Source organism: Lampetra fluviatilis, chromosome 36 (genome assembly GCF_964198595.1).
Source record: "Lampetra fluviatilis chromosome 36, kcLamFluv1.1, whole genome shotgun sequence".
NCBI classification, from domain to species: Eukaryota; Metazoa; Chordata; class Hyperoartia; order Petromyzontiformes; family Petromyzontidae; genus Lampetra; species Lampetra fluviatilis.
Window position 1 is genome coordinate 5,500,906 of NC_136310.1, and position 17,084 is coordinate 5,517,989.

The following is a 17,084-nucleotide window of genomic DNA, read 5'->3' on the forward strand; positions in this document are numbered from 1 at the left end:
AAACTTTAAAAAAATATGTGCGAATGTGGTCATCCAGAACAGACCGTACATCTCGATTTAAAACTTTCGTGACTGCAGGGATTCATATTCTTGGATCTTTCGGTAAAGTCACGTAGAAGGGAAATAATACAAATAAACATATTAAAATCCTCACGACGTTTCGGCCACAACACAAGCAGCCGTCCTCAGGTGAAGAACAGCCGTCCTCATGTGTTCTTCACCTGAGGACGGCTGCTTGTGTTGTGGCCGAAACGTCGTTGCTGCTTACACAGTCATCTGGCTTGACGAACCACCTGCAAGTGAAATTGAAAGTTGTCGCTCTGCATCGACATCATCAGCCGAACGCAAGAAGACGTGAGAGTCGCGAACATGAACCAACGCAGACGTGTGACAAACAAATTGCGTGGTGCATCAAGGCAGTTATTGCTGACACATGGAAACACTGACACACAAGGCACCGTTTTGCCTGTCTGACAAGACGGCAGTAAGAAGCTGACACGCAAACATTGGACAGCAAAATAATGCTTCATACTTCTAGATTTGAAGCTTTCGTGACTGCAAGGATTACTATTCTTAGGTTTTTTCGGTAAAGTCACGTAGGTAAAACATTAAAATTAATAAAAGTAAAATAAAATAAAATGCTTCATACTCTTTGGTTCTTTCGGTAAAGTCACATCGGTGAAAACAAACATGATTTTATTTTTTAATTTCGGTGAGAATTTTTTTTTATTCACCGACGTGACTTTACCGAAATAACGAAAGAATATGGATTCTTGCAGTCACGAAAACTTTCAAATATCTAGAATGAACGCTTCATACACACAGGGGCCGTCCATAAATGACGTCACGCACTTAGGGGGGGGGGTCAGACATTTGTGACGATGTGTGACGAGGGGGGGGGTGAGACATGTGACGTCACATCAAAATGCGCAACTTTAAATAAATATAGACAACACGTTCTACTTAATTAAATATACTTTTTTTTATAAATGTTTTCTCCTACAACATCAGAGTGCAGCGCCACATTAAATACGCACTACAATGACAATATTTTAAAGCGCTTTGAAGCATGTTTTTTTTGGGGGGGGGGGCAGAGCTTTGTGACGTCATATTTGAGGGGGGGGGTCTGACTTTTTGTGATGCCGTGTAACGATGGGGGGGGGGGGGTCAAAAATCGTCCAAAATCGCGTGACGTCATTTATGGACGGCCCCACACGCACACATTCATAGACAGCTGTCAACACAAGCTGGCACGTGCACACGCAACTACAACAGTAAACCCGACATTGCCCACTAATTGGTGGCGATGTCATTGTAGCACTTGTGCCAGGCTAAGTGCACTTTGAAACCTCGTGAAGTGTCAAAAGCTGGCTGGCAGTCAGGGTCTGTTGTTTCAGCAGGGCTCTCTCAGATGGTGGCGCTGGTGGTAGCATCACTTCCCTGGCTCGACAAGGCAACTGATACGTTGCTGACAACCAGAGGAACATGCCTGTCATAGTTTGTTTTTAAATCCTTTATATAAAGTTCGCTTGCTTGCTTAGGACCGTGCAAATCTTTCGGTCGTTTTTTAACCCACTTCCCGTGATCCAATCGAGCTGACATTTTCCACACAGACTCGATGTGCGTGACAATTAATGTTCGTGAAAAAAATTCCAAAATTTTACACTTTTTAGGACAAAAATATTATATTTAATTACCAATTGCTTAATGCTGCCATGCAATCATCTGACCCATAGGTGGCAGCCATCTCAAGCCAGAGGACGAGAGGACTCTAGCCGCCACGCATATAAAGGATTTATAGTGAAAAACTTTGTTTTTACGGGTTATACTTGTTATTAGATGGTGCTTTCCAAAGTTGGGTTTTGGTTATAGAGGTTACCATCAAGCAGCGTCCTTCAGCAGACTCCACAGAGGCCCGATGTTGACACCGCAACTCCAATCAGTTCAACAACAAACACGCTGACACAACACACAAGGCAAAGATCCCCCGGGTAGCCTTAACAAACTGTTGGGGCAAGTGCTGTGAGCGAGCACCTATGAAGGTCGGCACGGCACACGAGGGGGTGGGTGGCCAACACCACGCGCGGCCGCCTTTGTCTTCCCAGTGGCGATGTTTAAACACCGCAACCACGTACTCATTTGAGGCTGAGTCGACCTAGGGGAGGCCAATGACCGGTTCAGATAATCGTCACTGGTGTTGGTGGCCGTGAGCGGGAATTGAACCCGGGTCGCCAGGTTCGTAGCGCAGCGCACTAACCGCTACACCATCGCTCCCCACACACAGACACACACACTAACACACACACTAACACACACACCGACACACACACCAACACACACACCGACACACACACACTAGCACACACACACCGACACACACAGACACACACACTAACACACACACCGACACACACACCAACACACACACCGACACACACACCAACACCCACACCGACACACACACACTAGCACACACACACCGACATACACACCAACACCCACACCGACACACACCGACACACACACCAACACACACACCGACACACACACACTAGCACACACACACCGACATACACACCAACACACACACCGACACACACACCGACACACACACCAACACACACACCAACACACACACTAACACACACACCGACACACGCGAGCTGTGACGTCACATTCACTCGGCTCCTCCCCAAAGCCGCTCCGCGATTCAAGTAGCAGCGGACGACAGGCGGACGGGACACGGAGACGACGCGGACGACAGGCGGACACGACACGGAGACGACACGAGGTGGTGGAGACACGGAGACAGAGGTGGTGGTGGTGGGGGGGGGGGTAACAGAGGGCGAACAACAGCACCGTGCAGTGTAAGACGTCAAGCAGATCGGGAGGAGAAGAGCGCATACCAGTCTGGAACAACACCACCCTGCGAAGTGAGTGGTGGGACCCGCGCGAGTGAATGGGTGCGTGTGAGTTGTGTGAGTGAATGAGTGAGTGAATGAGTGTGAGTGAATGTGTGAGTTGTTTTGAGTGAATGTGTGTGTGTGAGATGTGAGTGAATGAGTGTGAGTTGTGTGAGTGAATGCGTGTGAGTGAATGTGTGAGTTGTTTTGAGTGAATGTGTGTGTGTGAGATGTGAGTGAATGAGTGTGAGTTGTGTGAGTGAATGAGTGTGAGTTGTGAGATGTGAGTGAATGAGTGCGAGTTGTGTGAGTGAATGAGTGTGAGTGAATGTGTGAGTTGTTTTGAGTGAATGTGTGTGTGTGAGATGTGAGTGAATGTGTGAGTTGTTTTGAGTGAATGTGTGTGTGTGAGATGTGAGTGAATGAGTGTGAGTGAGTGAATGAGTGAGTTGTGAGATGTGAGTGAATGAGTGCGAGTTGTGTGAGTGAATGAGTGCGTGTTAGTTGTGTGAGTGAATGAGTGAGTTGTGTAAGTGAATGAGTGTGAGTTGTGTGAGTGAATGTGTGAGTGAATGAGTGTGAGTTGTGAGTGAGTGAATGAGTGAGTTGAGTGAGTGTGAGTTGTGTAAGTGAATGAGTTGTGTGAGTCAATATGTGAGCGTGAGATGTGAGTGAATGAGTGTGAGTTGTGTAAGTGAATGAGTGAATGTGAGTTGTGTGAGTGAATGTGTGAGTGAATGAGTGTGAGTTGTGTGAGTGAATGAGTGTGAGTTGTGTGAGTGAATGAGTGAGTGTGAGTTGTGTGAGTGAATGTGTGAATGTGTGAGTTGTGTGAGTGAATGAGTGTGAGTTGTGTGAGTGAATGAGTGTGAGTTGTGTGAGTGAATGAGTGTGAGTTGTGAGTGAGTTGTGTGAGTGAATGTGTGTGAGTTGTGTGAGTGAATGAGTGTGAGTTGTGAGTGAATTGTGTGAGTAAATGAGTGTGAGTTGTGTGAGTGAATGAGTGAGTGTGAGTTGTGTGAGTGAATGTGTGAGTTGTGTGTGAGTTGTGTGAGTGAATGAGTGTGAGTTGTGTGCGTGAATGTGTGAGTTGTGTGCGTGAATGTGTGAGTTGTGAGATGTGAGTGAATGAGTGCGAGTTGTGTGAATGAATGAGTGCGAGTTGTGTGAGTGAATGTGTGTGAGTTGTGTGAGTGAATGTGTGTTTGTGAGTGAGTTGTGTGAGTGAATGAGTGTGAGTTGTGTGAGTGAATGAGTGTGAGTTGTGTGAGTGAATGTGTGAGTTGTGTGAGTGAATGAGTGTGAGTTGTGTGAGTGAATGTGTGTGTGTGAGATGTGAGTGAATGAGTGTGAGTTGTGTGAGTGAATGAGTGAGTGTGAGTTGTGTTAGTGAATGTGTGAGTTGTGTGTGAGTTGTGTGAGTGAATGAGTGTGAGTTGTGTGTGAGTTGTGTGAGTGAATGAGTGTGAGTTGTGTGCGTGAATGTGTGAGTTGTGAGATGTGTGAGTGTGAGTTGTGTGAGTAGGGGGAGCGGCAGTGTCGCGGTTAACCCGAGTCAGATTCCCATTCAAGGCCAACACCGCTGACGAAAATTATCTGAACCGGTCCTGGGCCTCCCCTAGGTCGACTCAGCCTCAAATGAGTACCTGGTGCGGTGTGTAAACATCGCCAGTTGGGAGACAAAGGCGGCCGGGCGTGGTGTTAGCGGCCACACCACCAACTCGCTAAGCCGTGTGGGTCTTAATCGATTTGTTATCCTCCACGGCGCATTGCCCATCAGCCTCGGATGTTTGTCTTTGGTTGTTTAAGGCCGGGTCACTAAGGGCAACAACGCAACAACATCAACAACTTCTTCACCAGCAGACTGATGATCCACGTGGTAGACTGCGCTATTCGATTAAGTCATCGATTAGTTCGGAGGTGATCGATTTGATTACTCGACTAATAGGATAACACGAAAATAGTTGGGGGGGTAAAAAAAAAATCTCACCGATTGCCACGTGTGGCGTGCCGCTGGACGGGAGGTGATCACTCCATGAACATCATCATCCGAGTCAAGCTGAGCGTAGTTTGTTGGGGGCAGAGGTTGGGTGGGGGGGGTCCCTCCTTCGGGAGACGACTAATCGATTGATTAATCGATTGTGGCGTTTATGTACGATCAATTAATCGATTATGTCACATATGGACGCTTATTTAAGACCATTTCTCGTCTCGCGAGTGCCCTCGCCAGCCAGGGCTGAACGATTGGGATGCGTAGCAGTGGCCAACGTGGGTCATGTTTTCTCTGCAGTCTGTACACCTCTTTACACACTGTATGTTGAACTTCTTTCACACCGTACGTGGCCAACCGTGCTAATCGGAGGTGGGCACAGCCCGTGTGCATGTGAGGGTGATTTCGCCATACGCGAGCCACTGTGGTGTTGTATACGATTTGGTTGAAACGAATCACCCGCTTTCGGCCGTGAAGTTATACAGATTCGCCTTTTGGCGTCATCTGGTCCAACCCATGTGAGAGACTAGGCTCTAAGGAAAGCTGTCTCGGGTGTGGACCAATCAACTTCAAGGACAGTGCACATACATTATCAGAGTTATGTGTTTTGTTTGCATTATGACTGCAGGTATTGTGGTCTATGCAAACATGACTCCTTGTAAAAAAAGGTGTCAGTTTTGTTGCCAGATAGAAGGGTAAAAAAACAATTATCATATTTTTTACTGGCAAATGAGGTTCCAATGGTGTTATACAGATTCATTTCCTCCAGGTCCTCCATCGCATCGTATGACCCACACCCCTCCCTGTATAAGTGGTTGTGTTGAGTGATATATTGCATATCGTTTTTGCTGCTGCATAAAGTACATTAGTAACCAGACTGCCTGTCTAAGAAGGATACTTCACCGGCAATGTAAGCCGTGTAAAAAGTCAGTGCGATTGTTCCACAAGTAATTTTTAAACTTTCGACACTTAGGAATGTCTATTTAAAAAACATATGCATAGGTGTGACACTTCTGCAGAGACCCAGAAAGTTAAAACCAGTCAAGAGTTTGCCTTGTTTGAACAAATATTGGTCGAAAACCCAATAGGCCAATAAACTAAAATCTTTTTCTAAGCCCACTTAAAATCAACATTTCTTACCACCCACTACAGTGTCCATCAGCACATGAGTTTTTCTGCAGTGTTAATTTTTATTTACGGTCTCCAAAAGTTTAACTTGCATGGATTCCTGCTTATTGATAGCATTTGACAGCGGCCCAGCATTTGCTTATAAGGTCTAGCTGCTGATAAGAACCCAGAAAGTTGAATCCATTCCACCTATTTGCCTTCATAAATACATCCGTCAGCCCACGTATGTTATGAGTAACAATATACACAAGAGGTTACCTCTCGAGCCTAGGCAGGAGAAGGTGCAATTGTGACCATAGGTCATGTAACATCAACGCGCTGCTTGCATAACGCATACTCCTCGATTAGAACACCGGGATAAAAAATAGTGGCCATGTTATTTAAGCGTGCCGTACGACAATAAGATGACTGTATAAACTAAAGCTTTTTTTGTTAAGCTTTCGTGACTGCAGGGATTCATATTTTTGGTTCTTTCGGTAAAGTCACGTAGAAGGGAAATAATAAAATAATACAAATATAAAACAATATTGTTATTGTTACCAGATAAGGCCCCCTGAGCTCTATAGCTCTTTTTCAAAAGTTACCTGGCCGCAAATGATAGCTCAACGAAACGACTTATCATGTTGAAATGTATAGCACCCAAATACTCTTAAACGCACGTTTCTAAATTTGGAGGGAAAACCGGAGGATCCGAAGAAAAATCCACGCGACCATGGGAAGAATATGCAAGCTCCAAATATACAGCAGCAGGCGTCAGGGTCTGGATCGAACCCACGACCTCCTGCATACCAGGCGAGGTAGTTAACATCTCGCCACCATGGCTCCATTTTACGTCTAGGCGTGGCACAATCAAAACTGCAAACGAGGTGTCGGAAATGTCCTCATTAGGAATCATCAGTTCGGTATAGCCACCATGGCTTGCTACAGACTCGCGCCTCAGGGCCTGTTGTGGATAATTAATCATTTAGAATTAATATGAACCCTGAACCGAGGTTCCTGTATGAGGAGAGAGGCTTCCGCTTCTGAGCAACCATTGTGACACTTTGACAATTGAGATTTGTGAGTCACATTGGGTTTCCGCCCCTATGAGGTACAAACAAAACCCCTGAGACAATAGCATGGGAAATATAATAACATGTTGAACTTCTTTCACACTGTATTTAGCCAAATGTGCAAATTGGAGGTGCGGGGAAAGGACAACAAACTAAACTCAAAAAGTAGTTCTAAAGAAATTAGTTTGCCTGGCTCCACCCTGACCGCGCCTCCCTTCTCGAACCCACTAGCAGATTCCAGGGGCCTCCAGATAGGGTCCTCTGTGACCCTTACCCTAGTTCCCCCCTCTACCCACACACCGTGCACGCCCTCACTGGCGTGTGTACTGTGTCTGTCCACCACAGTTTCCGCTGCTGTCCACCAGCCTGCACTATTACACTACACACCTATCGAGAGCAGCGCCTGCGCTAGGAGGGTGCTGGGGGTAAGGGCCCTTCTCTACATTGGGCCCTGTTCATCCATTAAATCCTGATTTGGAAAATCTGCCATGTACTTAGCTCGTTTATGAAACCAATTTTCAAATCTAAGAAACCTAAGACGTCCATGTAAGTGCCTCTTCACTATCCCAAGAGCAATCATTGGATTAGGTGACAAACCTTTGCTGCTGCAGCACCAACGCTTTGGAACAATCTTGTTCCTCCCTTCAAAACATACTTTGAAGCACTGCTAGATCCAGCCACTTTTGCAAATGTGATTTATTACTTCGATCCTTACCCATGTATCCTTACCCATATATCCTTACCCATGTATCCTTACCCATGTATCCTTACCCATGTATCCTTACCCATGTATCCTTACCCATGTATCCTTACCCATGTATCCTTACCCATGTATCCTTACCCATGTATCCTTACCCATGTATCCTTACCCATGTATCCTTACCCATGTATCCTTACCCATATATCCTTACCCATATATCCTTACCCATGTATCCTTACCCATATATCCTTACCCATGTATCCTTACCCATGTATCCTTACCCATGTATCCTTACCCATGTATCCTTACCCATGTATCCTTACCCATGTATCCTTACCCATGTATCCTTACCCATATATCCTTACCCATATATCCTTACCCATATATCCTTACCCATATATCCTTACCCATATATCCTTACCCATATATCCTTACCCATATATCCTTACCCATATATCCTTACCCATGTATCCTTACCCATATATCCTTACCCATGCACTCCTATCGTGTTTTTGTTGTAACTTTCTGACCTGCCCCTACTGGACGACATCTATGAAAAATAACTTTATAGCTCATCCGATTCCTCCAGGATAAATACATATTCTAATTCTGAATGGTCCCTGTGGGCCCACCCGAGTTCACGCTCCTTATCGGCGCGTCACTGTTATGGTGGCACCCACACACAACAACTCTCCTACCCCAACTCCAACTCACACCTCCATCCAACAGGAGCTGGAGCCGGTACCCGATCGTGAGCCTTTTCATTGAGGAATCGGTGGACACGCCATCGCACATCCCCTGCCTGCCCCTCAGATCATCAACGATTGCAGTGGACTTCTCCGTTTGAAAACGTTAGCTCGCGTGACTGGAATGTAGCTATGCTTGTGCTCCTGGTTCCTTCTGCATGGAAACGCTCATTCATTAGCTGGCCGATAATACCTTGGATAGAGCTGAAGCAATTGTTTGGCACTGGGTAATCAAGTTGAGAATTATTTTATTACGTTTTATTTTTAGTGCGAATTATTTTATTGTTTAATTTTTATTATTTTATTATTTCCCTTCTACGTGACTTTACCGAAAGAACCAAGAAGATGAATCCCTGCAGTCACGAAAGTTTTAAATCGAAAGTTGCTCCCTTTCTGCTTTTTTGTGGTTCCTCGTGCCTCTGAGTCGTTCTCTCTCTATGAGAGTGAGTGAATACTGTGTGTGCTACAAGTTTAAATTATTGCGTCAGTATTGTATAAGCCAATGAACGTGTGAGTGATTTTGCCCCAGGTATACTGTGCGTGGTTAGTGCGTTGTGCTTCAGTTCCTCATGACCTGAGTGCGAATCCAGGCCAGAGATGACATCAGTGGCAAGTTATGTCTGAGCCGGACGTGGTTCAACAAACCGCCCCTTCACTAACCTCATCAACGTGATGAAGTATGGTCTTTAGGAGGCCTTCATTAGTCAGCGGATCCACACAACGGCTGCATATCATTCTGATTATTGTGAACAAGTTGGAAACAGCTGCCCATGCATAACACAGCTCTGTGTGGAGCAGTCGAGAGCGCATTTACCCCCTTTGCAGTGCCCCTTTGTTCTACGATCGGCTGCATATCCCCACCACCACAGCACATTGCCCACCCCCCCTGTCACTGCTGCTAATGACTACAGCCACAATGTTTTCTTGCCGGTTCCCCCGTGAGTTGTCGACTTGGGACAATTGATTTTGACCACCCCCCTCTCTCTCTCGTGCTGCTGCTGCGGTTTCCATTGTGCTATGAAACCACATGGGTGCTGTGGAATCAGGTACAGTGTTTGGTAGAGAGAGAGGAGATTCTGTGGAGTAGGTTTTTGAATGCAGAGGTGAAGTGCATGAGGGTGCATTGAGAGCAGAAGTGAGAGAACTAGAAATAAAGTTTACCGTCATTCCAAACAAATCAGCTTCTCTCTAACGAATACTTGAATGCACAAATATACAGCCCCACTGTCAATCCGCTGCTGGATGTAGGGCTTCCCTAACCGGGTTGTTCATGGAGGTTGCTTGGCCATACTTCCTCGCACTGGTCAGTGCAGGTCGGTGGAAAAGGGGGGGGGGGGCGCAGAACCGGTTCGGATGTCACTCTCACCGACTTGAAGCCGAGAGTCGGAATCAAACTCGGATCGACGACTTGATCCGTGCTGTGCACTAACCACTGCGCCACCATCGCTCCACCCCACGCACGATTGAGTTGCTCGCATTACGAGAGTATTATTCAGGGGTAGCTGTATGTACAGTGCGAAAACCACCACCGCCCTTTACCCAACCCACATAGTGCGCGTGGCTCCCGGCTGTTACCTGCGATTACGAAGTCATCGAACAAATTAGTCAAACCCTCTCTGACTCATCCCCTGTGCAACCCCTACGCCCATCCCCGCTGAGGCTGTCTGGTCCACGTTGCATCTCCCACTTGGCCCAACTTAACCCCTGCGTGACCCCTACTCCAGTGCTTGGTGGCGTCTGTCTTGTTGTCGAACACTAGTGGCCACCGCTCTTTTTAAATCCTTTATATTAAGTTCACTTGCTTGCTTGCGCGCTTACGACCGTGCAAATCTTTCAGTCGTTTTTTAACCCACTTCCCATGATCCAATCGAGCTAACATTTTTCACACAGACTCGTTGTGCGTGACAATTTATTTTCGTGAAAATTTTTTCCCAAAATTTTACACTTTTTAGGAAAAATGTTTTTATATTTAATTACCAATTGCTTAATGGTGGCAGGCAATCATCTGACCCATAGGTGGCAGCCATCTCAAGCCAGAGGACGAGAGGACTCTAGCCGCCACGCATATAAAGGATTTATAGTGAAAAACTTAGTTTTTACGGGTTAATTTTTTAAATCCTTTATATTAAGTTCACTTGCTTGCGCGCTTACGACCGTGCAAATCTTTCGGTCGTTTTTTAACCCACTTCCCGTGATCCAATCGAGCTGACATTTTTCACACAGACTCGTTGTGCGTGACAATTAATTTTCGTGAAAAATATTTTCCATAACTTTACACTTTTTAGGAAAAAATCAATTATATTTAATTACCAATTGCTTAATGGTGGCAGGCAATCATCTGACCCATAGGTGGCAGCCATCTCAAGCCAGAGGACGAGAGGACTCTAGCCGCCACGCATATATAGTTTTTACGGGTTAATTTTTTAACCCTTCTCTCAAACAGGGTTTCTCAGGCGCCAGTCGTCACCGACCCACAGCCATACCTCTCGCCAAGTTTACCAATTTACCTCCGTGAAAATGCAAATTGTGCGGTTACACGCCGCACGCGCCTGATGATTGAAAAAAAAACTTCCGACGTATCATATGATTTAAATTTAAATTGAGGCCTTGTAATAAACACTCGAGTGTACTTTTGGGCCCCTCGCGTGATGAAACGTCTCACAGGGTCGGAGAGCGGAGTCCTCTTTTTTTTCGCCCTAGGGGCACCCCCTATTGGCAGCTTGCCCCTGTGAACTTGTGCGTGTGTGTGTTCCAGGCGACGTAGAAAGACGCCGGGTAAGAAGCGCTTCGTGGTGGAGCAGTCGCACGTTCTCCGCTTCTTACAGAGGTTCGGAGTGTTAAACCCAGCGGGCGCCCTGATTAATACTGCCGGTATATTAGCCATAAGCGTGCACCATATGCTTCACGTTAAACATCCCCGTGACGTTACGTGGAAAGAGATTAAGCCACGTGTAATTGCATCACAGTCCAGATTTTATACATTACTCGAAAATAATCATTTGGAAAAACCACTTGGCAGCATTGCCACCCAAGCCTGGGAGACTGGTACCCACTGATATAGGCCAGTTGCTGCGTGCACCTTGTGACACACAAGGACAGCTGCCCCTGGTGGTCTGCTTAGCTAGGCTTCAGCAGGACATTTGCTTGGTTGGGATGAGATGGCGCTGGACGTTTCTAAGGTATTTAAGCGTCCTAAAAATCCAAATCCTTATCCTAAAGTGTATCGGATGGGTTGCGTGACACCCATTGTGCATTGCTTTTTTTTACAGGATTTCATCTGAGCCGTGTCACACATCCGATGATGCCACTCGCCATCAGATCCACTGAATAAAACAACGCAACAAACCAGTGAGAAGGAAAGCACAAAAAATATACAACTAAAATCATGCCTGCCGCCGCATTCCTCCTGCTGGCAACACTAGCGCATCTTCCTCCAGCGCTGCTGCTTCGCGACGGCCACTCGTGCGAGGACCACCGATGCTACTCCGTACACCTCTCCGCACGGCCGCTGACCCTACGGGAGGCTTGGGGCCATTGCCACAGGATGACTCACGGACGGGGATACTTGGCGACGGTGCACAGCCCCGCCGAAGCACGGCAGCTCGGGTCCCTGCTGGACTCGGTCACTCCAGACTCCCCCACCGAGCTGTGGCTGGGCCTGCGGAGGGACCGGCGGGCATGTGAGGAGCTCCCTGGTGTGGGGGGGCCACTGCGGGGATTCGTGTGGACCATGGGAGAAGGAGCTGATGGGGGTGCCGGCGCCGGTGATGGAACCTACGCAGCGTGGCAGCAGAATGAGCCAGCGCTGAGCTGCTCACTCGCACACTGCGCCACCTTGTCACGCGCGGGCAAGGGGGAAGCGCGGGCGGCCGTCGTGGAGTGGAGGCCGCGTTACTGCGCCGACGCAACGGGTGTGCGGGGCGTCGCGTGCCGCTGGGCACAGGAGGGAAACGGCGGAGAGCGGCGGAGGGCCAGCGGCCGTGGAGAGTGGAAGGGAGAACAAGGAGAGGGGGGATGGGTAGAGGGAGCTGGGCGAGAGGGAGAGCGACGCAGAAGGGAGGCAAAAACTTGCGAGCCGGGCTACGCATTCAATGCTGTCTCCAACGATTGTGAGGACGTGGACGAGTGCGATGACCATCATGCGTGCGAGAATGGGCTGTGCGACAACGCGGAGGGCTCCTTCACGTGCGACTGCTTTCCAGGCTATTCCAAGGTGAATGACACGGCGTGCGAGGATGTGGATGAGTGCCAGGAGGACCACTTGTGCAACCAGTGGGAATGCATCAACAGGAGCGGCTTCTACGAGTGCAGCTGCCCCGCCGGGTACAAGCAGCACGCCAATGGCCTCAACTGCATCGACGTGGACGAATGCTCGGACGGGAGTCGGGGCGGATGCGCGCACGCTTGCGTCAACTTGGAAGGCAGCTACACGTGCGAGTGCAAGTCCGGTTACGAGCTGGGGCCGGACGGGAAGTCGTGCTCGGAAAATCCAGCCGTCGTGGTCACCAGTTTGGAGTCGACAACGACGACAACGACGACGATGGCGATGACGACGACGACGACGATGATGATGACGTCGAACGAGATGGCTCTGCTCGCCAATGCCCAACCATCGCCGGGTGCTCTGTCGAAGGGTCCGGCGACTGGCCCGCTTTTGTGGCTGCTGCTGGGCACAGTGTCACTGGCAGCGTGCGCGATGGCCGGCATCCTGCTCTACCGCCGCTACTACCGTGGCAGCCGGCGGCAGAACAAGGCGGCCAAAGATGGCACCAGCGTCACGGACGGTTCTGTGCGAGGCCAAGACTTGGGGCCGGAATCGCGACCACTTGCTGCGATGGAAGTGTCGCTGTGATGCGAACGGTGGCCGACGATAAGCCTCTTTTTTTTGGGCGCAAGTAGGAAAAATATACGGATAGGCCGGGACAAATTGTCAGACGTACCGTGAATTGTAATGTGGGGTGTAGAATGTTAGCTGCGAGGAGGCTTGGAGATGACAGTTAAAGTTTGTGGGTTTTCTCCGGGTTCTCCAAATTGCTGCCACAAGAAGCCAAGCACGAGTTGTTGGAGTTGGCCCAATGTATCGTATCGTGGACCTTAGATTGGCATTTGCTCACATATCAGTATATAGCTGCCGTTTTTGAATCTCACAAGCAGTGAGGCTGTTCATCAGTTTTATGAAAGTAAGACTTAGTGCCTTTGTATGTATGTATGTAAGTTGAACTTCTTTCGCACTGTACGTAGCCAACCGTGATAATCGGAGGTCATTGACCAAATCGCTCGTAATGCGCCCAACCTCGCCAGATCTCCAAAACTGAACAGGATTGAGATTGAAAAGTGCATGGATGGGTGACCACCGTGCATACAAACTGGTGTTGTCTGCTGCTGTGGGGCGACGTTGTTAGCAGAGGGAAATGCCGCAAAATCAGTTGTTGTACCCGACTTCTATGTGCCCTGCCTTCACGAACACACACACTGAACAGCCTGGTATATTAACCCCCATGACCAGCACGGCATGGGGAGGCCTTCATACGGCAATGGATTGACAAGAGGGCTGCACGTGTGTACACAAGTACATGACTTCAGAATCAGAATATTTATTTAGACTGTAGGAATCCAATTAGCTCTGTTTCACAGATGTCCAGTTGGGGCAGGTCAACAAGACTTGAAAGTGACCCCAATGTAGAGAATGTTGCATAATTTGGCTAACCCGTGAACTGTGGAAAGTCCCCTGTTTATCGTTGCTTCAACAAGAACATGTAAATCTTCAAATGCCCATATCTGTGTTTCCGACCAAATCATTGGGAAATGTGGCCAATGCCGTCAGATCTCACAAAGCTAAGCAAAAATTTGCCTGGACAGTGTTTTAATGGGTGACCACCATGCACACCAGGTCAACCACTGGGAACTAGGGCTGAACGATTAATCGATTTCAAATCGAAATCACAATTTGAAACAATGCGATTAGCAAATTGAAAAGGCTGCGATTTTTTGCAATTTGAAAAGTAATTTCTTATTGGAATTGTTTTATTTTTTATTATTATAACTTTTTTTATTTAAATTAACACTTGTTCTATGTTTGATTGTTCTATTTCAATTCAAACATTTTAATAAATATATGTTGGAAGCAATTCATATGTTTTAAGTTCTCATCCCTGCATTGGAATATATAGAGCAGTTCATATTTTGATGGCACCATGTGGTAATGCTCCATCACACTTTTTAAATCTATTACACAGTGAATATTGAACTGAAGCTTGACTTAAAAAAATGTAATCGCAAATCAAATCGCAATTGCAATATCTGTCAGAAAAATCGCAATTCAATATTTTCCCCAAATCGTTCAGCCCTACTGGGGACATGCAGCTACGAGCTGGGCACACGAGGGCAGTGCAGCAAAAAACTATTGTTGTGTACAGTACTGTACTTTAATGCCCCCTAGTCTATGCTGCCTGCCTTCACCGACCCGTACCGTAATGCATTTGGTCAAATAATATCAATAACCCACGCAGTGTGGGGAGGTCCTCATCCAGCAGTGTGTATTTTGGACTTGTTTCGCGCCGTATGTAGCCAACCGTGGATAGACAAGGGGGCTGCGCGTGTACATTGCATTTGGAGGCTCTGCACTTCACATTCTGTGCGACATTGATGTGAAACACCGCATCCGTGATTGGTTGGGGACACAGCTATCCGCCTCTCTCCTCATGCTACCATGCCTGGATCTGAAACAACCCTGTAGCAGAGGTCGCAAACGGGTTTTGATTCCTTACCCGTACCCGGCCGCACCAGGGTCGCAAATGGGTACCTGTACCCGGCCGGGTACGGGTAGCCGTTCCCTACTCGTACCCGTACCCTACCCGAAATGAGTGACAAATGGCTACTCACCAGTGACTCACGGCCTACCCGTACCTGGCCGCACCAGGGTCGCAAACAGCTACCCGTACCCGTACCCGGCCGGGTACGGGTAGCCGGGTATCGGGTAGGGTACGGGTATCGGGTACCCGGTTGCGACCTCTGGCCTGTAGTGTTGTGGAAAGCAGGGGTGTGAAGGGGGGGGGGGGGATGATGGAGGCTTGGTCCCCCCTTCAAAGTCTGTTTCAGTATTCAAGTTCAATAAATTTTGGTACAAATTTTCAACGCATTGTAATATTTGCTCGCATATCTTTCCTTTAGTAGGCATCATACAACGATGTTTAAAATACGTTTAACTTTGATTGTGTTGTATGTATGTTGAACTTCTATCGCACCGTACATAGCCAACCGTGCTAACGGGAGGTGTGGGGTAAGGACAACAAACTAAACACAAAAAGCTATTTTTTGTATGACCCCCCCTCCCATTATCTACTTTAAACAGGCTTAATCTGAACCCCAATCTTCTGCAACAAAACGTCTAAACCGCAAAGTGACTTCGACATTTTTCCGGCTCTTTCCATCCAAACGGAAAGAGTGTCTGTGCAATTGCTCTTGTTCGTTCGTCGAACTTAAAAACTGAGAAGCTGAATTGTGACCTGTAGACGACTGCAATCGGCACAGAGGACGAAACCGAGATTGGTTTTCTGCATGAGGTGGCCGGGTGGCTCAGAGGTCGGAGCTCTGAGCTGGCACCGCTCACACATCCTGGGTTCAAATCCAGGCAGCCGCCTGTGATTGCGCGCTTTCGGATGTGCTTCTGCCGTCTGGAAAGCTCTTCCTTCCTGTATATTAGGTACCCACTGGAGCTATGCACTTTTAAATCATCTAGATTTAAAACTAATTTCTTTCAAACTGCTTTTTGTGTTTAGTTTGTTGTCCTTTCCCCATACCTCCGATTAGCGGGGTTGTCTACGTACGGCGCGAAAGAAGTTCAACATACATGAAACCGGGTTCTCAAGTGTAGCTAGTTGATAGTGTCGCGGCTCGGTCACCAATGACTAAACAAAAAAAGTTCAATCACAATGAATTTGCTCTGCGATTTATGTCGGATGAAATCCAGCGCTGAGAATTACAAATATCCATTTGATTGTTCGCGGGAGAAAGATTACTTGCTGTGACGGGGCGGGTGGCAAAATGCCGCCCTCTACCTTGTGGACCAAAACTCACTTGGAAGGAATTTCTGAATCAGAATCTTGGAAGGGATTTCAGAAGTAGCTCCGTGGTATCCGCTTCCGTGGGCCGATCTCAATTTCAAAGGAGTGCCACTTCTCTTGCGAGAGATCCGAACTGATTCCTCATCTCGTTACGTGACATCGATAGCACATTCTAAATAAAATTGGGGGAGTGAGGAAAGAAAAAAAGAGTTGGGTTACTTGTGGATTGGGTGAGTGTTGTACACCAGGAAACGTGTTATGTTTGACATGCACATTTTGAAATCGTAGAGCATTGTGGGATGTTATTTGAGATGCAAAGGTTGCAGTGAGCATGTTATTGATTAATTAATGTTTTAACACACTTCAGATTATATATACCAGTCAACCTTTCAAAAAAAGGTTTTGTTAGAGTTATTTTAGAGAGCACTGTTAAAGCACTTGAACGTCAGTTTTGTAGAAAACAATAAACTGTAACTTTTAAATAAAACTACTTTGCTTTGTA

General features: G+C 47.4%; 1 protein-coding gene across 2 annotated transcripts; it reads left to right on the forward strand.

Moving 5' to 3' along the window:
• Positions 1-2,620: 2,620 nt before the first annotated feature.
• On the forward strand, positions 2,621-17,084 carry LOC144945035 (uncharacterized). Of its 2 annotated transcripts, XM_078873223.1 has the most exons (3): positions 2,621-2,933; positions 11,275-11,346; positions 11,789-17,084. In XM_078873223.1, exon 3 carries the CDS (start codon positions 11,905-11,907, stop codon positions 13,369-13,371), a length of 1,467 nt encoding a protein of 488 aa, XP_078729349.1. In that variant the 5' UTR covers positions 2,621-2,933; positions 11,275-11,346; positions 11,789-11,904; the 3' UTR covers positions 13,372-17,084. The 2 variants fall into 2 exon arrangements, with proteins under 2 accessions (XP_078729349.1, XP_078729348.1); XM_078873222.1 differs by lacking the exon at positions 11,275-11,346 and having other exon boundaries at positions 2,623-2,933.